Raw genomic sequence first — 25,864 nt, forward strand, 5'->3', positions numbered from 1 at the left:
TGTGGATGAGGTGGTAGAGCGGGTCGTCCAATGATTGAAGGGTCGGAGGTTCGATTCCCGCTCTCGCCTAGTCATGTGCTGCATGCCGAAGTTTCCTTGGGCAAGATTCTGAACCTCGAATTGCCTACCAGTGACTGTTCCACTGGTGTATGAATGTATACTGACTGATGTTGCAGGTTGATTAGCAACCTGCACATTAGTGTGTGTGTGTGTCTGGGTGAATGGGAAGAATTGTTGTAAAGCGCTTTGAGTACTCTGATGAGTAGAAAAGCGCTATATAAGAGCAAGTCCATTTACCATCTTAATCTGCTGCATCAGCTTTTAAACTTTTCTACTTTAGGTGGTAAGATCTAGACCAGGGGTGTCAAACATGCGTCCCGCGGGCCAAAACCAGCCCACCAGAGGGTCCAATCCAGCCAGTGGGACGACTTTGTAAAGCGTAGAAATGACAAAGAAGACATCAAATATAAATTGTGAATTTAAAAACAATTTCGAGACCATGACAAGTTGTGCTGATCATAAGATAAAATACTAGATTGTTCTTTGTTCTTTTTTTGTCTCATTTCTGTCTTATTTTGTCTTCTTGGTTTTTTTGTCATTTTTTTTGTCTTGTGTCTCTGAGGTTCATTTCATAGTTTCTCCAAGTCAGAGAGAGTCTGCTCGGACGCTGCATTGAATAGAAATCTATCCCATAATGCTAAAGATGGTGGTGGGTGTCACATGTCCTTTTTCCTAATACCTGCCAAAGCCATTTTAAATCGCTCGAATTCACAGTGCCTTGAAATGTGTAAATATTGCATATTGAATTTTACTGACATTTAGTATTTCTATATTTATCTATCTATCTATCTATCACGCCAGCTGTCAGGTTTTTAACAGCCAAACTGGAAAACATCCATCCAGTTGAAGGATAACCCGTAAAAACTGCTTTTTAAACCTAATTTTGGGGAAAAGACACCAAATCTTTTCTGACCTGTTCAGGAGGTTTGTCTAGTGAATCTATACATGTTGTTTTATGTCCAAGTATACATGGAAATTGCAGTAATTTACTAAATATATATGGGAGCCTGTCTTTTGCTTTTAAGAATTTTGGAAAAACCCTGGACAACCCTGATGACATCGCTGTGACATCTTTAGTGTTATTTCTTTAGATTATAGAAGGATTTTCACAAGTTGAGGAGCTCTTTCCACCTTTATGAGTGAACTAATTGTTTGTATGAATCTGTGTCACGTCCCTTTAATGATAAAACTCCTCTGGCAGATTTTGGACACACCTTGTTGCAGCAGTGAAATGGAAAATCTCAGTATTTTTACACCAGGATTGGCTGAAATGGCTGAAACACTAGGTGGGAAAAGCCAATATCGTGCACCCCGTGTGTTTAAACCTGCTGATGAATGAGTATATAAAACAAAGACTAATCAACTCAGTAAACACACCATCAAATCCCCAAACCGTGAGATCAATGCGGTTAGTTATACCGGTGTATAAACTAATCTATTGACCTCAGTTTGAACAGCATGTGAATCTGTGTCCTTCGTGAGCATGAGAACATCCACAGTGTGATGGAAAAACTGACCGAGGAACAGCGGCGGGCAGTGAGATTGTGGAGTGGGTGGGGAGCGTGAGGGGTGCTGGGTGGGTGTCCAAGCCAGGGGAAGGGGCAGCCGGAGCAGGGCATTATGGGAAGGGCAGGGAAGGTTGTTGCCACCTGCCCCGTCCGGGTAGACACGCCCATGAAAGCCATGCATCAGTCTCAGCCGCCATGCAAGGTGTGTTAAAGCTGGACCGAACGCAGCAGCTGGACACGAACACGATGAGGAGTCATGAGGAGTGAAGCTGTCGGAGAGCAGGGATCCAAAAAACCTGCTTCTACCGGCAGCTTCGCCCTGATGCCAGCGGGAGGCTCCGTGTTGGGCCAAGATGGCGGAGGGGTTGGAAGGTGGGGAGGGGAGGCTTTAGCACAGGAACTCCTGCTTACCCTAAAAGTCCCTCTCACACAAAGAATCACAATGAAGCTCTCGCCTCATACCGCTGTAAGTGAGACAATAAGAGCAGTCGACAAGAGTGGAACATTAGAGCAAAACACAGTTAGAACCTGCACACTGCAAAAACTCTAAATCTTACCAAGTCTGTTTGTCTTATTTATAGTCAGAATGTTTCATCTTACTTGGTTTAAGATAAATTCACTTAAGTGACATTTCAGCAACATAAAGGGACTTTAAGACAACTCATCTTAAATACCTTAAGTCAAACAATCTTGAAATGATCTTGTTTTGAGTTGAATTTTACAAGAAAGCTCAAAGTGTCAACAAACAAACTTAAAGTACAGTTTCTCATCTCTTCTCTTCTGTGCCTTAAAAATTGTTATTTCTAAAAATGGGCCACTAATACACAGTTTTATGTTTTCAAAAAATGCCAAAAAGCTCAGAAAAGTACCTAATTTTTTTCTGAAGCGAGTGTTTTTTCAAACTTCTGTTTAAATGTTTAAAATAGTGCTGGAAAAAAATGTGCTGGAAATGTATTTTCAGCGGCAGATTAATATGCATTCAGTTGTAAGTTCCTCCTTTCAAATAATGTTGAGGCGAATTAATACATAAAAAGAGCATTAAGTCCAACAACAACTCACATTTACATTTGCATCACTCCAGTCCTGATGCAGAAAGACGCTGACATGAGTCTGGTGTCTCCCTATCATGAAAAACTCTTTCTACTGTGTCCTAAAAATCTACATCTATGAATAAAAATGCATCACTAATATATAGTTTGTTGTTTAAACATGCCAAATAACTTCCAAAAGTTAAAGGTGCACTCTGTTTTTTAACAAATGTTACTGAAACAGGAGGAAATAGTGCATTTGTTGAAGGACTATATTCAGCGGCGGATTAATACACATTCGGTCATATGTTACTCTCTGCTGCACAGCACTGCTGCTGCATTGTATTTCTTTCTGTCCTATTCAATACGTCTGATTTTACTATAGCCATTTCATTATTATATAAATGTGTCTTTGTATATTATATTACATCTAGTCCAAGCCTAATGTACAGCACTTCTTCTGAAAAGTTCAACGCCTCCATGTCTCCATCTCTATCTGTGACACAAAGGACTAAGATGCTGTAAATCAGGCTTTGAGTGGATGAATCTATTGTTGTCTTTTCATGAGATTTGTTGACAAATTGAATTTATTTAATCCATATTTACCCTCGTGTCGTCCTGCGGGTCAAATTGACCCGTTTTAAAGTTTGAAAATGTGAAAAAATATACACAAAAGTTTTAGGACAGGTCCCAATTTATTTGAATGAGAAAGTGTCCTAAAACTTTTGACAGGAGGTGCATATATTCACAGTGAAACGTCTGATGTCAACATTTTCAACATTGTTTGGGAAATCTTTTAACATTTTTGGTGGAAAAAAAGAAATGTTAAAACGTTCGCTGGATTTTGGTTGATTTTTCTGTAAATGTTCTTAAAGAGAATATTAGAAGTTTTACTGATATATATGGAATCACTTCAGATATTTTTATAATTTTTTTGAAGATTTTTATTCAGTTTTTTGAAAATATTTACAAGAATTTTCTTTCCAAATTTGGGGGATTTTTAAAAACTAAAACGTTTAAGGGAAACGTTTAAGGAATTATTGGAATTTTCTTCAGAAATGTGTGGAATTTTTTTGCTGATTTTTTGGATTTTTTTCAGACAAGGAAACAATATTTTTTGGTGCCTGTAAATGAGGACAACAGGAGGGTTAAATATATTGTCTATTGGACTTACTACATAGTCCAAAGTTATTAAAAAAAACCTCCATCACCCTGTAAATGTGCACCTCTCTAACTACACTGTTATTCTGCTTGAGGAAAATTAATTAAAAACTCGTTAAAAGCTGACCTGACCTGCTGCAGTTATCTTGTAAAAGCTGCTGTTTAAAAAATGCTGGCGGTTGAAGCGTAGATTTTACTTTAATATATTATCACGATTTATACAAAACACAATATCATTTTTCAAATTTAGCAATCTAATAAAATGTAGAAGCAATACAAACAGAGTAAAATATACCCAGAGTTAGTCTCTCCAAGGCTTACCTGTGGACATGCTTTCCCCGGGGGACAAACCGTCCAGGAGACCCGACGAGTGCTCCAGAGGCTGGGGGCTGGTGCCGGGGGTGGTGGGGGGCTGTGGAGGAGGCAGGTTGGGCCTCTGCCGGGGCGGCTTGGGGGTTGGCCGGGCCTTGGTGAGGGTCCCGGCCAGCGAGGGCGGAGAGGACAGGGACGGGGTGGTGGCCGTCTGAAGCTGACCCGGGGAGCCGATGGTGGCGTAGCCCTGGGGGTAGCTGAAGCCGTACGGGGACGGAGTGCTGGGAGGGGTGGGAGACAGGCTGACCGGAGACGGCTGGCCGGTGGACTGGTCCGACATGGCTCCAGACGGGCAGTACGGGACTTTAGGGGGGATCGGGGCTAACTTCTTTGCTGCAGAGACATCAACAAAAAGACGAGAGAAAACATTCCATGTCATGGAAAGAGCAGTTGTCTCACAGGCTGCATCCAGGAAAACTTGTCCAACATGACTCAAAAAATGTTCAGAATGAACTGAAAATGATTCATAAGTAGAGAAAACTAGTCCAGAATGACATGAAATTTGTCCTAAATGACTTGAAAATGATCCCAAAGACATAAAAATGATCCAAAATGGTGAGCAAAATACAAGCTGACATAAAAGTTGTTGAAAACGACTCAAAAATGGTCTAAAATGACTTGAAAATTATCTGTTATTACAAAAAATTATCCAGAATGACATGAAATTTGGACTAAAAGACTTGAAAATTATCCCACAGACACAAAAATGATCCAAAATGATGAGAAAAGATCCAAACTGACATAAAACGTGTTGAAAACGACTCAGAAATTATCCAAAATGAGTCAAAAAATGTCCAAAATGACTCCAAAATTGTTCAATATGACTTGAAAATGATCCAGAATTACAGAATATTCGTCCAGAATGACATGAAATTTGTCCTAAATGGCTTGAAAATTATCCGAAAAACACAAAAATGATCCAAATTGATGAGAAAAGATCCAAACTGACATAAAACTTGTTGAAAATGACAAGAAAATGACATGCTGAGTCCTGCTATTCTCATATTGCAGCATTATGTGATTCGTTCCTCGCCTGTTAAAGCTCCTCATCTGGTTTAATGATCATTATAAAAATGCTCACCTGAGCTTCTTTCAAATCTAATCAGCCCTCAAGATCTGTCTTTTCCCTCTAAATTAAAGCCTTAAATCCTTTTAAGTCAGATTTATGTGTACAACTAAAAAGTTCTCACAGAGGTCAAATAACAATCTGTGATATTTGAATTTAAGGATTTTTTAGAAAGGAAAACAAGGACAAAACCCGGGTGAAGCATAAATAAAGATGACAGATCTTTAGTGGCAGTTATTATTGTGGTTTTTCAAGGACTTTTCTTTCTCCGAGTGAAGAATTAATGAATGAAACTTAATTTTACAGACTTGGCAAGAGAAAATCCCGCTGCAACTTTTAATCACCTCATTACCAGCATTAAATAAGAGATAGGATGATTTTATTAGTGCATAAAAGATAATTGCTAAATGATCAATCACTCTTTTAAGGCGGAACAAGACTTTCTGGCTTCAACCTTGTGCCGCTGTGCCCTTTCTGCTAATGTGAGACTTTAAACAGGAAAGTTACAGCTCTGACTGCTGATATCGTCTTTCAAAGGCGACAAACCAAATATTTTCACTCATAAATGAAGCCAGGACTGTTGTAGATTCAGCGGCTGAGAGGAAACTGTGGAAATAAATGAGTTTAACCCTGTAAGACCCAAATATAAAAATATATATAAATAAAAACAGATATATTTAAAACAAATATACAAAAAATAAGCAAAAAAATATATATATCAACCTAAATACAGAAAAAATTGCAAAAAAATAAAATAAAACTAAAAATATAAAGAATAACAATACTATATAAACCCAAAATGAGCAAAAAACCCATATATATATATATATATATATATATATGTATATATATATATATATATATATATATATAAAATCAAGAAAAAGTGGGAAAAAATAAATACAAAACAATATATATATATATATATATATATATATATATATCCAAATATAGAAAAAAACAACCAAAAAATATAATAAAACTAAAAAATATAAATAATGACAATAATAATGATATATTTATCTAAGTATAGAAGAAAAGGAGCCAAAAAAAACCAATATGAGCAAAAAAATTTTCAAAAAAATATTTATACATATAGAAATATATATAGAAAAATTTTTTGCAAATAAATAAATTAATTAAATAATAAAAATGTATAAATCCAAATATAACAATATAGAAGAAAAGGAGGAAAAACAATACATATACACACACACACAATAGAAAATCATATTTAAAAAGAAATAAAACTGATGTATTTCTGCAACAGTGTTTTTTGGGGGTTTTTTTGTACAAGATTAAGGCCACTGCAAGGACAGCCAGAGGTAGGAACACAGCTGTATTACGCTGTATTACCTCTCCTCAGGGTGTGAGGACTGTGCTCAGAGTGCTGTGACTGTCCACTAGAGGTCACTGTCCCCTGGAATCCCTTCTGTCCAATCACTGGAGACAATTCCTTGTTCTTCAGAGTACTGGGAAAAGAAAGGACAGAAAACAAACATTACAACCCACATCCTCTGACAACATGTCCAACCTTCTGCTGTAAATCTTTTGGCAAATTAAGAAATAAAAGCGCACCCATAGTTCAATGTCAGACTGGCTGAGTGAGCCCTGTAGCAGACGGACATGTAGTCTATGCAGCGGAGCAGCAGAAGCACTTCAAAAATCCCAAATAAACCCTGATGGCTTAATGGATTTTCCTTCGTTTTACAGCGGCGTGCAGCCAGAATGCCAATGGGAAGAGGACCTGAAGGTCAGAACACGACCAGTTTACCGGCTCGGCTACATGGATGGATGGTTGAAGCTGCTGGGATGTAAAGTTGTGGTGGAGCGATGCAGATGAGACTTCCTGTGAGAAATGCAACTAATTGTTGCTTCTTCTTTTTTTGCTTCAACATGCATCGTTGTGCTCATGTTCAAGGTCTGATCTGGCAGGGTTAACCGGGCTCGCTGCTATGACTCATTAACGCCCACTTTTATAATCGCATTGGCTGAAAGCTTTGAATTTCCTTTGTTGCCTGGCAACCGTCTCCTGAACATCCTGCCGACGTGGAAAGTTATGGATCGCATACATGGCTATTAAATTAAAGATGGATGTGATAGTGGAATTCCTAAAGAGCACTGATCAACATGACTGGCGGGTAGAGGAGGTAATAAGACAGAGAATAAGGGGAGGGGGCGCTGTTGGGAGGATCTCAATCAAACCCACCCCTCTTTCCTCCTTCTTTGTCCCCGGGGGCTTCTCTCTCATTTGTGTGTGAATTGTGTTGGAAATAGGAGGGAGTCTGAGCGGTCTGGTTCTTGCATTTACCTCGTCAGCTTGGCTCCTCGCTCTCGGCTACAGGCACAGGCGGCCCACGGAGGTGGGGCGGATAGAGGGGTGTTGGGGGGTTTGGGGGAGCCCGGGAACAGATCGTGGCGAGTCAGAACGAGCGGGGGTTTGATGTAGAGGGTGGAGCCGTTGGTTTCGGACGGGGCGGCATGCGGAGCGTCGGGCAGGGAGGCCTGCTTGGTGGGCAGGTGCAGGGAGCTGGGTTTGGGGTTGGAGTTGACGTCAAGCTGTTGGGGGGACGGGCACGGGGAGTGGAGGGGCAGCGGGGGCGGGCTGTAGCCGGTGCGACGGGGTGGAGGGGACGGGCCAGGGGCAACGGACTCGGGACCAGGGGCGACGGGACGCATACACGGAGGTGCTCGGGTGTAGAAGTGGTGGTGATGGTGGTGGTGGTGGGGAGCGAGTAGGAGGAGCAAGAGGAGGAGGAGGAGGAAGAGGAGGAGGAAGAGGGGTAAGGGGGCGGCGGCCTCTCCTCCTCAGGGGAGGGGTAGGCGTAACAGGAGTCCGACCAGTTGGAGGAAGCATCGTCCGAGCTGCAACGATAGAAACGTCAGTGTTTCACGACGAACTGGAGGAATCAATAGTCTGGGGTGGGAGGGATCGATCGGGAGGTTTGGTTCATTATCAGGGAGGAAATCAGGTGGATATTAATCAGTGCTGGGAGGAGAAGTAAAGGGCTCCGGGAGGGGGGTAAATTAAAAAACAGGTGCTCGTGAGAAGTCTCTTCAAATCAGAGAAATGAAATAAAACAGAAAGTCAGTCACCTCATCCATTGCAAGGCCTTGTGACAATGGACTGATATGCTGCTAATGATGCTGGGACTGATGGCAGGAGACAGAGAGAGAGATGTAAACCGTGCACATGCAGCAAAGAATCATTTACACTCAACTCAAGATGAACTTTCAGCAACTTTTCACCCACATTGTGTTCAATGGAAACCCAACCTAACCTAAGAGAAGTGAAATCTCACAAAATACAAGCAGAAAATTAACCCTCGTGTCGTCCTGCGGGTCAAAATTACCCGTTTTAAAGTTTGAAAATGTGGAAAAAAGTATATATTATCACAGTGAAACTTCTGATGTCCACATTTTCAACATTTTTGGGAAACTTTTGAACATTTTTTGGTGGAAAAAAATGTTAAAAAAAGAATCAACCAAAATCCAGCGAAATTCACAAGCGTGTTCATATTCAGACAAAGCACAACAAACATCAGGTTGGCACCATATGGGAGCTTTTAGAGCAGCGGTGTCAAACTCATGTTAGTTCAGGATCCACATTCAGTCCAGTTTGATCTCAAGTAGGACGGACCTGTTTTTACTATATGATCAAAATGACAAAAGTCAGATAAAAAAACTACAAAAAACAACGACAACAAGACAAAATAGCGTCAAAGAATGAGACAAACGACATGAAAAGAAACAAAAAACAAAAATAAGACAAGTTGCAAAGCAAAAAGAATGAATAAACGACAAAAACAAAGCAAAAAACACAAAATGGCACACAAAACAACGAATGAAGCAAAACACAACAAGACGAAAATAAGACAAAACACACAAGCTAGACAAAAACGAGAAACAAAGTGACAAAAACATGAGATGAAAGTCAGACAAAAAACAAAATATTACAAAAATGAGACACAAAATGACAAAAATTGACAAACAACATGAAACAAAACAAAAAGATAAAAAAATTTGACAAAAATTTCAAAGCGACAAAAAAATGGACAAACGACAAAAACGAGACAAAAAACAAAACGACAAAAACTCCACACAAAACAGTGAATAAAGTGAAACACAAAATGACAAAAAATAAGACAAAAACCACAAGCGAGATGGAAAGGAAACACAACGACAAAAACAAGAAACAAAACGATAAACACAAGAGACGAAAGTCAGACAAAAATAGACAAAAACAACATGACAATATGACAAAAAGGAGACACAAAACAACAAAAGAATTTGACAAGCGACATGAAACAAAACAAAAAATTACAAAGTGCCGAATAAAATAGACAAAAGACAAAAACGATGCAAAAAACACTAAACGACAAAAATTTCACACAAAACAGTGAATAGAGCAAAACACAAAATGACCAAAAAATAAGACAAAAACCACAAGTGAGGCGGAAAGGAAACACAAAACGACAAAAACGAGAAACAAAACGATAAAAACATGAGATGAAAGTCAGACAAAAAACAAGAAAAATGAGACAAAATTTTACAAAAATGAGACACAACGACAAAAGAACAATCTAGTATTTTACTTTAGGATCAAAACAATTTGTCATGCTGTAGAAATTATTTTAAATTTGTAGTTTTACTAATTTACAATCTGCAGTTATTGTTTTCTCTGGAATTTTAACACTTTGAGGACCCGATTGGACCCTCTGGAGGACCGGTTTTGGCCCGCGGGCCGCATGTTGGACACCCCTGGTTTAGAGCAATGACAGTTTGAAATGACATGCTGGATCAGAGGTGAGACACCAGGGTTCACACAGAGGTGACGGGATGAGCGACAGACAGGAAGAACTGGGGGTTTGGGAGCAGACAGCTGGTTTTTGGCGTCGGTTGCAGGTCGCAGCAGCAGCAGAAGACGTGGTGACGGAGCAACGGCAGCAGCAGGTGTGGAGAGGGGGGAGTGTTGGTGGAGGACGGGGTGAGACAGGAGGACGGACGGGGTCGGGTGGGGGCAACAACAGCCTTACCTGGCTCGGTCGCTGCTAGTGGGAGGAGGGGTGGGGGAGGGGGAGGCAGAGAAATCCTGTTCGGGGAGGAGAGTGGCGTCGGCGGGCGGGATGGGGGCGTGCACGCTCGGTGGCGTGGAGGAGGTTTTACGCGTGGACGACGAGCCCTGCGCGACACCCAAGAAGTGTCCATCACCCTGACACCCATGCTGCAGTGGGACAGAGATGCACAGCCAGTCAGACCACAGGACGGCCGGTGGGAGGGCTCGTGGTTCGGCGGGTCGGGTTTCCACACCCAAAACACAACGAACGTCAGGGAGGGGAATGAGAAGAGATTCAGGTTTCCTCTCCATCATCTAAAAGGCCTGACCCCAGATCAGCAGAGGAGCAGCTGTACGGTACGATGCTCAGCATGCACAAACACAAAACAACACTTCATCTACACTTTGTCACATGGATTCAATGGGGAATCTCTCATCTGTTGGGTCAGTGTAGAACTGAGGGACTTTTGAAGTCCATTGGACATATCTTCATACATTTTTATTAAAAGTAAAACATAATAATGTTTCCTAAGTTAATTATGATCATGTCTTTACATATTCCATAATCATTTATTATGAAAACAATCACTTATTAATGAAAAGTGATTGGATATCACTAAAATGTCAACTAAATAACCGTCTCAATTTAATAACAACCACCTTCTAATAAGCTAAACAATAAAAAAATGAGATTATTCAGAAATTGTTTGGATTGTCTTCTTTTTATTAAGTTGAGATGACTCAAAACTTGCCCAAAATGACTCAAAAAATGTTCAAAATGACTTGAAAATTATCCAAAATTACAGAAAATTAGTCCAGAATGACATGAAATTTGTCCTAAATGACTTGAAAGTTATCCCAAAGACACAAAAATGATCCAAAATGACGAGAAAAGCAGACACAAAACTTGTTGGTTCTTGCATTTACCTTTATAATTAACATTTATCTTTATAAATATTTTTTACTCAGTTGTATACATGATATTTAGAAGAATCTTTCTCTAGAAATGCCATGTGGTGTTTATGTGGATTTTAAGCCTGAAAACAGCAAAAATGTCAACTATGACACAAAACGTCTCACAATTTTACGCTGATAGGACAAATTTTATGTCATTCTGGATTTCTGTAATTAAGGATCATTTTCAAGTCATTCTGGACAATTTTTGAGTCATTTGGGACCATGTTTGAGTCATTTTCAACAAGTTTTGTGTCAGCTTGGATCATTTCTCGTCACTTTGGATCATTTTTGTCTCTTTGGGATAACTTTGAAGTCATTTTGGACAAATTTCATGTCATTCAGGACTCATTTTCTGTAATTATGGATCATTTTCAAGTCATTTTGAACATTTTTTGAGTCATTTTAGACACGTTTTGCATCATCTCAACTTAATATAAACAACATAATCAAAACAGTTACTGAATGAGCTCATTTTATTATTGTTTAGCTCATTAGAAGGTGGTTGTTCTTAAATTATGATGTTATTTAGTTGACATTTTAGTGATATCAGGTCATTATTTATTAATAAGTGATTGTTTCCAGAATAAATAATGATGGAATTTGTTAGACATGATCATAAAATACATTGTTTTTTATTTTTATTAAAAATGTGCGAAGATATATCCCATTTCAAAAGTCCCTCAATTAAATATCGTCCCAACTGCACATGTATGAGTGAAGTGAAATGATAAATATTTATCAATGGTGAGACAAGAGCCCTTTAAATGGAATAAGATGTATGTTATGGTCCCAAATAGTCACAAAGAACTTTCCTGATGACATTACCACTGTCTGCATTTCATTTAAACGAGTCTTTCTGTATTCTGCACAGTTTAAGGAGGAACGAAACAGAACTCAGCCTCTGTTACATCATAAATTCTTCAAATATGAAGACAAGCCTGCTGTCTGAGATCCCACTAACCTTTGACCGCCAAAATCTAATCAGTTCTTCCTTGAATTCAATTAAACATTTATGCCAAATTTGAAATTTTAAAAACAATTCCATCAAAGACGTCTGGACAATTTGGACGCATGATGCCTCCAGGGTCAGCCACTACCAACAAGAAGACAGAAAAACACAAATATTAACACATAACTACTACCGCTGCAGGGCTGATCTAATTAATGACAGCATTTTATTCAACTTCTGGAGCCATTGATGCCGTTTCTTGCACTGGAAAACTGGTCATATTTGTTAAAGTGCTGCTACGAGTGGATCCAAAGCAACTCATAACTACTTAACCCTCGTGTCGTCCAAAATTGACCTGTTTTAAAGTTTGAAAATGTGGGAAAAAAATATATTTTCACAGTGAAACTTCTGATGTCCACATTTTCAACATTTTTGGGAACATTTTTGGTGGGAAAAAAAGAAATGTTAAAAATCTTTCTTAAGAACATTCACATAAAAATCAACCAAAATCCAGCGAATTTCGCTGGATTTTGGTTGATTTTTATGTGAATGTTCTTAAGAAAATATTAGAAGTTTTACTGATCTATATGTAATCACTTTAGATATTTTTTAAGATTTTATTGGAAGATTTTTACTCATTTTTTGAATTTTTTTTAAGAATTGTACAATAAAACTTTTAAGGATTATTGGAATTTTCTTCCTGAAGATTTTGCAAATTTTCAAAAATTTTTGCTGAATTTTTGGATTTTTTTTCAGACACGGAAACGATATTATTTGGTGCCCATAAATGAGGACAACAGGAGGGTTAAAGCCTCAATATTCTGGCAATTCTGGTGCAGACAAAACAAAATAATACAAACATACTATATTGGTCAGTTAATCTGCGCTGTTTCCACCTCCTTCCAGTCTGAATGCTAAGCTAACTAGCTGTAGTTTCACATTTAGTGTGGAGATAATAGCAGGAAGTGAACCTTTAATTTGAAACAGTCAGCTAAGACCGAGCAACAACAGACTATTGTGCTCTCAGGCTGAACTAGTCAGTCCAGTATGGGAACCTGCAGAGATGCTACTTATGTAAACAGAGAAATAAAAGCTGCTTTGTTCACGTCCCCCGACCCTGGAGAGACATTGAACTATAGGAGTACACACACACACACACACACACACACACACACACACACACACACACACACACACACACACACACACACACACACACACACACACACACACACACACACACACACACACACACACACACACACACACACACACACACACACACACACGACAGATGACGGACAGCTGCTGTCATCGTTGGGGTGATGAACGGGGCGATGAGGGGATGGCTGGAGGAGAAGTGAGCGTTACTGTACCTTTGGATCTTCCTAATGCTGCGTTGTTGGAACAGAGACAAGCACAGTGAGGACAGGAGCAAAGATCGTTAGAGACAAGAGTCTGCCGGCCTCGTTAGCAGCAGCGCTATCACAGAGTCACAGAGCAGCACTGGCAGGAGAAACTTTAAGACGAGCCAACATGGAGGAGAAACAGGAGGGTTGTCCTGGCTCGGCTCGGCTCGGCCCGGCTAGGCGCTGCTGAGTGTAACGAGGATTTGAGGGGTGAAATGTGCTCTCCCTCGAGTGCTTCAACCACGTCAGACCCAGAGAGGAAATTACTGCTCTATTTAGCTCTAATTAGGTCAATGTTTCCCTGATGGATACCACAAAATCCCCCTAAAATAAAAGAACATGCGAGAGGTTTCTTGCAGAAGTTTGGTTTCTCTGCAGCAGCGACGTCTCAAAAATCACGTATTTATCGCCAACATAAGAGCCCAAAGTTTCCTTTTCATCTCTCTAAACTCCAAAATCCACTAACAGGTTTAAAAGGCATGTTGTCTTAATAAAAAGCGCTAAAATGACAGCATTTATCAGAGACAGAAACTTCCCGACGGTACTTAAAGTACTCATCTGTAGGAAAATGGAACCAAATCTAAGCTTCAAATCATGATCATTAATTAAAAATCAGTTATTCCTACATGCCTCATTTGAAAATTCATCAAAATTACACCGTTTGCTCGAACCAGATTCTGTAAAAAACAAAAAAAATTTCTGTCTTCCTCAACTCAACTGAGAAGCCATGACTGACTTTACAGTAACCAACAATAAATTGACAAAAATTCAGACTTTTCGTTTGAATTACAGGCTGTTTTTGAACAGAGCAGAGGGAATTAAAATGTAAAAAGAGCAATATCTATATTTCTAGTAGTGAGAAAATGTTAAACCAGTTTTTTCAAACTAGAACTCATGATTGATGCTGTTTTTATTCTTTACAGAAGACAAAAAAATCCACTTCTGTTCTTTTTGTGTGTCAAAACCAAAAACAGAAACAGTTTTGAGCCTCATAAACAAAAAAACTAGTCAGATATGGACCTTTTTAGTTTTGTTTTTCATTTGGAAACCAATTTTACTTGTTTGTTTTGCTTGAAAAATGAGAATACCGAGCTGTTGGCTATCTTTGCATCCCTGACTTCTGTCAACTATCACTCAAAGCGACAACACTCTTAAACTTCTGCGTAACTTTAAGCCTTATTAGATTTTAAATGAGTGAGTTCAATAAAAATTAACCACCCTTACAATTATTGTGAATGGGGAGATTAGCTATAGAGACCAAAACTGTTCATGCACTAGGCTGTTAACTCGTTTATTTCTTCTCTAAAGTTGGACATTTTAACATGGAGGTCTATGGGGGCTGGTTTGCGTTTGAAGCCTCTAGTGGTCATTCAGGGAACTTCAGTTGTTTTTGGTCAATTTTTGTTGCTGTTTGATCACAACTTTAATATTCCCCCATTTGTGGACTTAAATCTAACGTCTTTTCCAGATAAAAATGAAGACAATTTCTGTTTCAAAGCCTTCTGAAGAGTTTTCTGTGTTTCTCCACTGAAAGCTGAGCTCCATTGATCAGACCCGCTGCTCCAGGTTTAATTAGGATGACTTGTGCTCTCCGGGCTGCAGAGCTCAGCCTCCCCACCGGGCCTGATAAGACCAGGGGTGTATTAAAGCATTAGAGAAAGACACTTGGAGACAGACGGTGAAACAGAAAAGAAAGCGACCGACTGGTTTCCAGCTAATCCTCCTCCACGGCTGGAGGATTGTGGGATCGCTCGTTTCACAGACTAAATGTCAGCTCCCTATTCGTCCGTCTCGCTTTCAGGCGTCTCGCAGAAAGCTGGAGGGCAGGTGCAGCAGATAAAGACGGCATCCTTTTCTGTCCACCTCGCTGACAAACCGAGCTTCTCACCGAGGTCACTTCTCACATGAAACCGGTGTAATCAGCGGGGAGTTTTCTCAGTCTGACTTCACGTGTCCGACCCTGTCAGCCGGCAGTCAGGCGGAAACTTCACCTGCCTCACAGCGGCCTGTCTGGTAAAAAAAAAAAACGCGTCTCTACGGCTGACAGCTGGGCGAATGAATGTGAGAGGACTGCTGATTGATTCAGAGGTGGAGTGACATGGAGCGTAATTACTGGGAAGCTTCACATGAGACGGCTTGTTTAGAAGCAGCTTCGCTCTGACTGGAACAGAAACAGATTATTGGAGGAGCAGTTCTGGATTGTAGAGACGCTGTGTATAGACAGGGGCGGCCTCCAATCTGATACTTCATCCAGCCTTTTTTTTTTTTGCATTTTAAAAGAATATTGAAAGCACATCTGCAGCTCATTCAGATATTTTGTGACTCTACTCAATTTCTCATCATTACATTTATAGAATCTGAAAATATCTACATTTTTTGCACCTTCTATTTATTCACTAAATCTGTCACTGTGGTGTTTATGAACGAAGCTGTGAGGTATGTTAATGCAAAACTGACTTCATGACTTTACAGTTTGTTGTTTCACAGACATTACCTGATGAGCTATATTTCACATAATATTGAGTAAAATCACACAGAAATAATTAATTTGCATGTTAACTGAACAAAAACATTGATATTGTAACAACAGTAATCTACTTTTACACTGTTTCAACCCTATTTAAATAGGCTTAAAGGAATAAATAAGTCGTTTTACAGATATTAGCCATTATTTGAAGGAAACAGTGTGTATATCAAGGACTGAAAAAATGGTAAAGAAATGTTTTCAAATGGTGTTCTACAAAATTTCTTAGTTTCAATTTTCAGAAAATTTTTAGCAGAATATTCACCCTAAAAGCTGTCATGTTTAAAAAAATGTAATATTTTTAAAAATTGTAATTAAAAAAAATAGCAATTAAAAAAATGTATTTTTTTCAAAAATAAATTTCTATAATCATTTTTTTAATTGTAATTTAAAGAAAAAATTTTAAATATAAATTAGCAAAAATATACATTTTCACATATTTGCTGTTATTTTTACAGCATTTAAAAGTAAAATTGCACTTTTAAACTGTATGTAAATCAGAGAAGAAATAATATTTTCACCATTTTCACAGTTTTTGAACACTACAGTCTGTTTTGCTTTAACATTTTTGTGACTCTTGCTGGCAAATTTTCACCATTTTTTGTACTGTGTTTGTCATATTAGCAGATTAATAAAGCAGCACCGTAACATATTTCATGTCAGAAAAGAGCGTTCATGTCTCTGAACCTCAAAATCTGCTGGGAGGTTTGAAAGATAAGTTGAAGAAAAAGAGTTGAAATGACGGTCAGAAACTGTCCGACGGTCCTTGAAGTACTCATCTGTAGGAAAATGGAACCACATCTAAGCTTCAAATCGTGATCATTATTTAAAATAAATGAATCCTACATGTCTCATTTGAAAATTAATCAAAAATATACCATTTGCTCGAAGCAGATTCTGCAAAAAAAACAAAAAATTCTGTCATGAGTGACTCAGCTGTAGCCAACAATTACTTGACAAAAATTCAGGAACTTTTCGGTTGAACTGCAGGATTTTAGTGTAAATTAGTAAATAAAAAACGTCGTTCTTCCTCCTTCTCTGTGTCTGATGTTAACAGGAGGGCTTCAGGGATGGAAATGTCTGGTTTAAAGACTCTTTCTGCTCCTGTTTTTGGTTTCTTATCAGTTAATGCTGATGTATCAGAACATTCATGCTCAGGTAACCTCCCCAAGGATGATCCTTTGTTCTTCTGACCTCTAGATTTGGTCCTGATCTCCAAACTGCTGCTAAAAGTGTTGTAACCGTGTTCCTACTGCATAGATGCGTCTCATACCCGTCCTTCTTGTAGAACTCCAGCATCATGTTGTCCGTGGCGACGCTGAGCGGCCGCCGGCTCTGGTCGCTCTGCTTGCGGTCCATCTGGTCCATGTCTGGAGACGGCATGGAGCTGTAGTTGGCGTTGTGGTTGGTGTGGACGGGGCTGCCGTAGTTCCCCGTCACGTTGAACTCGATTTCTAACAGAGTCAGAAGCAACAGGAATCAGTTGGTGTTTTATTTCTTCACTCTGACATGTGGAAGAAGCGGCGTCGTGGCTCCTCACCTCCAGGGAAGAACCAGTCGGCGTGTTGGATGATCGGCTCGATGATGCCGACGATCTGCAGCGAAACGGTCGTCATCATCTCAGTGATGTTCCTGCAGCAGACACAGACGAGGACAGTTTCACGCTCAGAGGGTGATTAACACGGTTTCACCATATTAGAGGGGAAAATGAACATCATCTCAGAAATGTGGGCTATTAAAATCCTAATTAAAAGTTAAGGAGGGATGAGGAGTTGGTGAGATTCAGGGTGAGATAGAACGGAGGCGACTGCTGAGTCATGAACACACCGCTGTAGAGGAGAGCGTCTCCTGGACATGAGCTGCTGGAGACTTTCTGTTATTAGCTGCTCAGATTTTCCATTAAGGAAAATGAGGAAGAGAAGTGAAGACAGAATCCCTGTGGAGTCCATCTCTGCTCTGTCTGCACTGACTTACTGCATGAAAAATGCATTTCTAGGCTGAACAGGAGCTGCGACAAATACACCCCGTCAAAAGTTTTAGGACACTGTCTCATTCAAATAAAGTAGAACCTGTCCTACAACTTCTGACAGGGGGTGTATTTCATCACATGGATGTGATCAGGGCAGGACTCTGGTCATACATGTAAAGTTTCAGGCAGATTGGAGCATGTTCAGGGCATTTACACAGCATTTGAAATTTCATGGTGAAGGAACAAAATTCCAGAGGCCGCCATGGACACGCCCTTTGACTTAGGATGAAGATTTTACTAACTTTGGATCATTAAGGCCTCCTGTATGTACTGGCCCAATTTGAGGTGAATTGGAGTTTCCCCCTAGGAGGAGTTCGCTCTAGAAAAAAATGAAAAATGGGCAAAATCTGGCATTTCAAAATAGCTCACTTCCTGTTGGCTTTGGAATGTGGCTGTCACTGACTTTTTTGTTCAGCCTGATGTGCTGCATATGTGTACCACATTTGGTAGATACACCCCCTGTCAGAAGTTGTAGGACAGGTTCTACTTTATTTGAATGAGAACGTGTCCTAAAACTTTTGACAGGGGGTGTACAACGCAGACAAGATTCTCTCCAATGTCTGCTTAAATCTGATCCTCAGTTCTCATATTTACTAAGCATCAACATTTTACACTGTAAAAAATGTTCGTAACTTTATGGTGAAAGCTGTCAAACCACGACAGTAAAAATCTCTAACCACTAAAACTGTTTGATTCAGTTTATTTAACATCGGATCACCGCAAACAGGTTCATCAGGAGAAACGTGTTTTTTTAGATCTTTTTTTCTCCTGCACAGTTTTTAATGGAAAAATGCAGTAATATGCATAATACTATCATTTTTGCATTTAATTCTCAAAAAGAATGCATTTTCTTGCATGAAAACATGCTGCAATATTTATAACACACAACACGGTAATTTTTGCATTATTACATGAAAAAAAATTCTGATTGTTACTGGTCAAATTGTTGTACTTTTGTGTTAATAACAGACATATGCTTTAATATTTCTGACAGTTTTAACCATTTTTTTTTCTAAAAACACACATATTTAATGTTAAATACACTAACTGTTGTGCTGATGATGGAAAAATGTTGAAATATTTATAATAAGTTACACAAACTTTATTTTCTACAGTATTTTCATGTAAATTTTCAAAATTTTAAAGGTTAAAATGGAATGAAGTACGTTTTTTTAAGCGTAAAAATCAACAGTATCAATAGATTTCTTTACTGTAAATGAAGAACCACAGCTGCTAGAATTTTACCGTAAAAAAAGCAATTTTTTTTGCAGTGTAGATTATTGCACTACTATCATCTCAACAAGCTGTCACTAGCTCATAGGTTGATTTTTATATTTAACTTAATTTATATTGTATTTTGATGCTTTCATAAATCTATGGCGTCGATACAAAGGTGAGAGAAACGTCTCTGGATCTGTAGAGAAACTGATAATAAAAATATTCTATTCTATTCTATATTTATATTTGAAGAGTTCATTTTCAAAAACAGATAACTCTGTTTTGATAAATTGTCAGAAAATCTTATATTTTATTTTTTACTTGAGATAATATCAATCAAACTGAAGATTTGACTCAGTAGAAAAATACATGACAAAATAGAGAATAAATAAATGATTAGTGTTATTATTATCTAAAATAAACAATAAAAAATGAGTTTTCTGAAAATTTCTAAAACGGAGTTGCCTGTTTTTGCAAATGAACTCTTCATTTATAATGATGCCTGTGAAATTTTAGCTGAATATATCAAAACTTCTCAAGATAATTTTACTTTAAAAATTGCCCATCTACCTACTTTCAGTGCGTTTTTTTCACATCTTGAAATCTGAGGCTTTTTGAACGACAATATCTCAGGAACTATTAAAGATAAAAGCCTGAATTTTTGGCTCTTATTTCTCATCATGTCATCGATTCAGAATCTAGTCTCTGATTATCAGTGAGCTGAAACATGAAAAAGAAAAGAATATAGAAACCGTCAGCCATAGCGTTGGCTGCTTGTTTTGCAAATGATGCATCTTCTGACGGATTAAAAGCACATTTTGTAGACGTCAACAGCCAAACAAACCCCAACGTCTGCACCTCTGCTGCCTTACCCTTCGTTGTGAGTCCACAGCAGGTTGGGCCCGAGGACGATGGCGATGTTTCCAGGCGTCATCTTGTTCACATCCTGATATTCAGTCAGTTTGGAGAGAAACTTGATCAAATACCTGTCAACACACAAATGTGGGAAACAGTCAGTGAATCCATGAAAATATAATATGAATTTAACCTCTGCAGGACGAAGAGGAATGATCCTGTAACGGGTTTGGTGACCTGATAGCTGTGTGGAGATTTAGAGCAGATAAAATGACTCGATCCAGGTTTCAGAGGTTGGACAGATAGTAGAGAGCTTTAAGACAAATTTCATATAAATTATACAAACAAAAGTGAAATGATAAACTAAGTGACTGCAGAGGAAAGACAGAATTTCCCCACCAAGGTTGGAGACTGTCAATCTCTAATCTCATAATTAACATAGAAAACATGATTTTTTTTTTTTACTTTTATAAAAATGTAAGCAACAAAAGCCCTCAATTATATATTGACACATAGCATGTCATGTAAACTACTTAAAAATGTGCATAAAGACAATAATAATCCCATTTTAGAGGCTGAATGTTAATGTAACACATAGAATGTATGTTGTAGGTTGAGATGCATGTATTTCATTGATATAATTACTAATTTTAAAAATCATATCAAATGATAACAACCTTATATTGCCCTAAAAAGACATAACACAGGCTGTTTAGCTGCTCCTTATGGTGACATAGATAAGAACTTAAAAGCAAAGGTGGTTAAATCACCCTCACAGGGTTAATAAATGAGGATTTACTGCAGGATTGTTGCCTTAGAAGTGCTAATAAACTGCCAGCTGGGTGTATATGTAGAGCAGGGCGTGTAAAGTGAGAAACGTGGGAACCACCGGGACAATAGTGGGCTGTTCTGGTCCATCCAGGTCAGGATTCCAGCCCTGATTTATTCAGGTCAGCGTCAAACAATAGATAATGTAAACAGAGCGCAGTATGCAGCAGAAACACACCGAGCTCCTCATCATCACGGCTTCTTCTAGAGGCTCAGAAACGGGCCAGTGGGTTTGTGTGAATCATCCTGAGGCGAACCACAGCTGGATGAACATTAGCCCGGCGAGCAGCGATGGTCTGGGAAGCCTGACAGGTCTCCTCAGAGGATAAAAATACGTCCGACTTGTGCGATTGGACGACGGCGCTGACAAGAACCGGAGCATCTTCTCATCTCCCTCCATCCCTTCGTCTCCTTCCTCCCCTCATTGTATCTTTCTTCTTCTAATCACCTGACGAACCCTTCAGTAGAAATCTATCGTTTAATCTGTTTTAATCCAGCAGCAAACACCTGAACTGAGGTCAGAGTGTTTTTTCTGACGGTAAATCGACCAAACTGTATTCGTAGAGCAGCTTTCTAATATCTCAGAGCTTCACAGATGACTGGCAAGCCGATAACAAGAAAAAAAAACATGTAGAGTGTAAAAAAAAACGCCTAAGATTAAAAAGAAATTAAAAACCAAGATAAAATCAGATTGCAAAGCATAACAACTCATTAAAATGATGTAAAAATTAACAAAAATAGACGAATCCTTTCTATTTCAAGAGGTTTTTGGGCGTTTTTCTTTCAGATATACCTCAAAACTGTCTTTTATGCAGTACGACATATTTAGAATGTCACAAATCACATAAAAAGTTAATGAGAAAGTTCAATTTCAGTCATTATTTCTTGAAAAAAGTGCTAGAATCAGCATAAAATATTTTTCCAAGTAGTCACGTGTGTTGACGATATTGGAAAAAAAATTCCAAAAAGTTCCTGAATTTTTGTCCTGTGAATGCTGATCACAGCTGAATCAGTCATGGCTTCACGCTTGCACTAAAGAAAGCAGATTTTTTTAGTTTTTAACAGGATTTAGTCACCGCAAATGGTTTATTTTTGGCTAATTTTTAAACGAGACATGTAGCGTAAAGTGAGTCTGATAAAATATGATAATTTAAGATATTTAAGCTTAGATTTGAGTAATTTCATCAACAGAACTGTGATGTACACAAGATTAGTTCAAGGACCTTTGGAAAGTTGAAAACCTGAGGATTATTTTGGTTTCGACAGATAAATGGTGCAATATTAGTGATTTTCTAAAAACAATACGTCTTTGAAATGTGCTGGCAGCTTTATATAGGGCTAAATAACCAACATATGAACCACCAGGAGGAACACATGGAGCCTGTAACTCACTTAAAGTTGTTGTTGTTGGCTGGTGGGAGCTTCTCACAGGCGTTGAGCAGAGCCTGGAGTCTCTTGTCTTGATCTTGAATGCTGCAGGACAGAAAATGAAAGATTTGCTCGTGAGAAAAGTGAAGAAACGTCCAGAAGCTGAAGATATCATTCTGTGAATTACACACTTGGAGGCCTGGATCCAGTCGTTGTAGAGGTCGAAGGTCATCAGCGGCTCGGGAAGCTCACGCAGGTACGACTTCAGAGCGCCTGGAGAACGACAGAAAACCGCCATACACGTTTGAATATTTATGTGCATATAAAGAAGATCCGCCCGTAGTTTCTGTACGGCGACCAGCAGGTGATGCGTTTATGTTCGAAGTGTGTGAGCGGGAAACAGCGTGAGGCGGAAAGAGAAGCTGGAAGATGATAAACATTAGGAGGAACCGGCTGAGACCTGATTAGCACCTCAAACACACCATCAGCTCAGTGTTTTATTCAGGCCTTCAGCTTCTGCCGTGGATGCAATTTCAACAAAAACCCCTGCAGGAAAACTGAACCGAGGCGTGGAAGCAGCCGGTATGAAGCCGACTGAATACGTGAGCGGATGTCATTTCCTGCAGATTATTGCACCGTGGAAGACTGTCAGTTTACTAGGATCTATTCTTTTTTTTTTAATCAAATTTTTATTTCAATTCCATGTTTTTATGCATATTTAAATGCAGCTCAGAAATGGACAAACGAGAACATACACATGATAAACACAAACAAATGTAGAATTCGGCAGCACGACAAACTCACGGCATCATCTAAAAACATAAAGAGGAGTTACATTTAAAGATAAATTAGAGAGCAGCAAGGACTTATGAAACATATTAAAATATGCAATCCAGACTCAGGGATCACTACATCTCCACTTTCAGTTCAAACAAAAACATCTCCCCAGCCTGTTAAACAAGTTAAATCACATTGAAATAAAGTGAACAATAACAGGAGCCCATAGATTCATAAAGGAACTGAACTTCAAAATGGAGTTTTGCTGTTATTTTTTTCCATTAAATCAACTTTCTTTAATCAATCTCTCCATTGGTGGAGGGTGGGAGGTAGTGGGCGGAGCCAAGACAGTTATTATTTTCTTTGCCACCAGTAGTAGGACATGGAATAGGTATGCCTTAGCCTAGCCACGCTAGACCCATGTTTCTGAAGGCACAAGGGTCTAGGGCCACTCGACAGGGAGGGAGGCGGGCTAAAAGGTTGTCTATCAAATCCCTCTGCAGCAATTGGGTAGGCATACAACCAATCAGCGCAACGAATAGGCTGACGTAGTTCCGAGAGCGCCGGCGGATTGTGGCTAAGTCCCATTAGCTTCCCAACCAGCGGAGCCAACTGGTATATTAAGGATTTGCCATATCCCGTCGGCATAAGTCCAAATACGTCTTTCTTCTCAATGAAACACTTCAGTGCCGTCCTTTGTTCATCTTTCAAGTTGAATTTTAGCTTCAAATCTTTAAGGGCTGTGGCCAAAGCCGAGTTGAAAGATAACTGTTTATTGTGCGCCGGTTGTTTCCGTCAGAATCGTCGCGCCTCTGTCGTCACTTAGTTACGCCCGCCTTCTGACTTCATGGTGATTGGTCCGGCCAGTTTTAGGAGAATCCAGCCTCGAGCCTTATGGAGGGTAACTAGACCCACCCTGGCAGAGAATTAAATTCGTTGCCGTGGGTTGTCTAGCGCGGCTAGGCTAGGTATGCCTTGTTTTTATCCATAACTTCCTCTAAAATAGAACCAATTATATAGAACAATGGCTCAAGTGGTGAATCAACACTTTAAATTAATCTTATTTCTGCCTGAATCCCAAAATATTTTCAGTTTTGTGAGTGTGGTCTCCAATTTTGCCTCAGTTTGTCCAGCATAAATTGTTGTTTCTTTCATCAAAGGTTGAGAATATGGAGGGAGTTTTAAACATCTCATCTTCACTTTCCAATTAAATTCTTTCCACAATGGGCTGTTGGTTATTTTGTGTCCTGAATCACGCCTCCCGCTACTCCTCATCTTCAATAATAATATTTTGTATATTATTGGATGGATTGGACTTGTTCCGAAGCATTCCATTGGTGAGCCATTGGATTGGGATTTAGGGAGTTTGGAGGTCTGGTCATGGTTGTGTTACTCGAGCTGTTTTTGAGGTGTAGTGTGGCATATTCTCTTACTGGGGGACTGTTGTTATCCAGGAGTGTTCTCGGTCTGGAACAATGTTAAGGTAGGTGGTACATGTCAAAATAACCTCCAGATGAATGCCAGGACCCAAGGTTTCCGAGAAAAACAACAACAAAAAAATCAATGTTGTACACTCTAGTCGTCGATGGTTTAAATGTTGTGGCTGATTGGTGCAGAAGAATCGGTGTTATATCAATAAGATGTGTGCAATTTCAGCATTTTTAGCATCAGTATAACAAAATGCAAGAACAAAAGCTGTACATGCTCTGACTTTAACAAATAAAACCAGAGTTTGGCAGATTGGCCTTGTTCCGTCGTCCCATTTAATAACACGACAACCCAACTTAGCTCAAGCTGATGATTCATGTCTGTGCTTTCTTTTGGGTTGGGCATGTTTTGATCTAAAGTTGTGAAGTGAAATTAGAGCATCATGAAGCCGAGAATAAGTAGAGGAAATAAACATGTGCTGATTCCTGCACCATTGAAACCTAAAAGCTTCACTCAACCACCATCTCTGTTTATCCATTTCCACCAGTTTGTGGCCAAAAATATGGATAACGGCAAACATTTGACTACATGTATGACAAGCAGAAAGGACTTCCGTTTCCTTAAATTAGCTAATTTTGAAGGAAAACACTCTCTTTGATTCATGTTCCTGTGGAGCCACAAACACCGACCACCTCCTCTGAACCACCAATCCCATTAAGACAAACCATTTCCACCCCAGAAGTGAATTTCTCGGCGCTGACGAGGAAGGTGACGGCTGACTGGGCTTCAGTGCCACTCGTCTCCTTCTTCCCTCTCCGGTCGGCTGCCTTCATTTCCCAGAGGGGCAGCCGGACGGATGGAAACAGCAAAGCCTGCCGTCGACATGCAGGCGTGTTGGTGCCACACGAACACGTTACATGCAGAGTTTTATACTGAAATCACTCTTTTACTGTGATGGAAGATAAACCCCAGGATGCTCTGTCCTCCCACCTCCTCCTCATAAATGAGATCTAACCCAGTTTAATATGAGATCGGCTCTCTTTCTCTCTCTGTCACACTCCGCTGAACATAGCTGATTGAGTTTAATTTGATATTTAATAAGGCATCATATAGCTCCTGATGGGCAGAAGCCTTTCTTTCCTTTGTGGTTTTTTTACATTCAGGGTTAAAATGATGGTCTCTGATCCATCACTGAGGTCGCTCTCAGTTTGTTTGACCGATTAATCAGCGGAAAAGTGCAAATTAGTCAGCTGGTTTGTTAATTAAACTAT

The 25,864-nt window shown here is 39.3% G+C and overlaps 1 protein-coding gene across 1 annotated transcript in view; it reads right to left on the reverse strand.

Annotated features, from left to right (window-relative positions):
- Positions 1-25,864, reverse strand: part of LOC110970105 (rho GTPase-activating protein 44-like) — a 131,952-nt gene that overhangs the window by 6,896 nt on the left and 99,192 nt on the right. The window contains 12 exon segments of the mRNA XM_051939148.1: positions 4,079-4,462; positions 6,552-6,667; positions 7,507-7,907; positions 7,910-8,060; positions 10,232-10,379; positions 10,382-10,419; positions 13,534-13,551; positions 17,364-17,544; positions 17,631-17,722; positions 20,210-20,323; positions 22,413-22,493; positions 22,580-22,661. Of these exon segments, the coding sequence (XP_051795108.1) occupies positions 4,079-4,462; positions 6,552-6,667; positions 7,507-7,907; positions 7,910-8,060; positions 10,232-10,379; positions 10,382-10,419; positions 13,534-13,551; positions 17,364-17,544; positions 17,631-17,722; positions 20,210-20,323; positions 22,413-22,493; positions 22,580-22,661 (1,806 nt within the window).

Source organism: Acanthochromis polyacanthus, chromosome 19 (genome assembly GCF_021347895.1).
Source record: "Acanthochromis polyacanthus isolate Apoly-LR-REF ecotype Palm Island chromosome 19, KAUST_Apoly_ChrSc, whole genome shotgun sequence".
NCBI lineage: Eukaryota > Metazoa > Chordata > Actinopteri > Pomacentridae > Acanthochromis > Acanthochromis polyacanthus.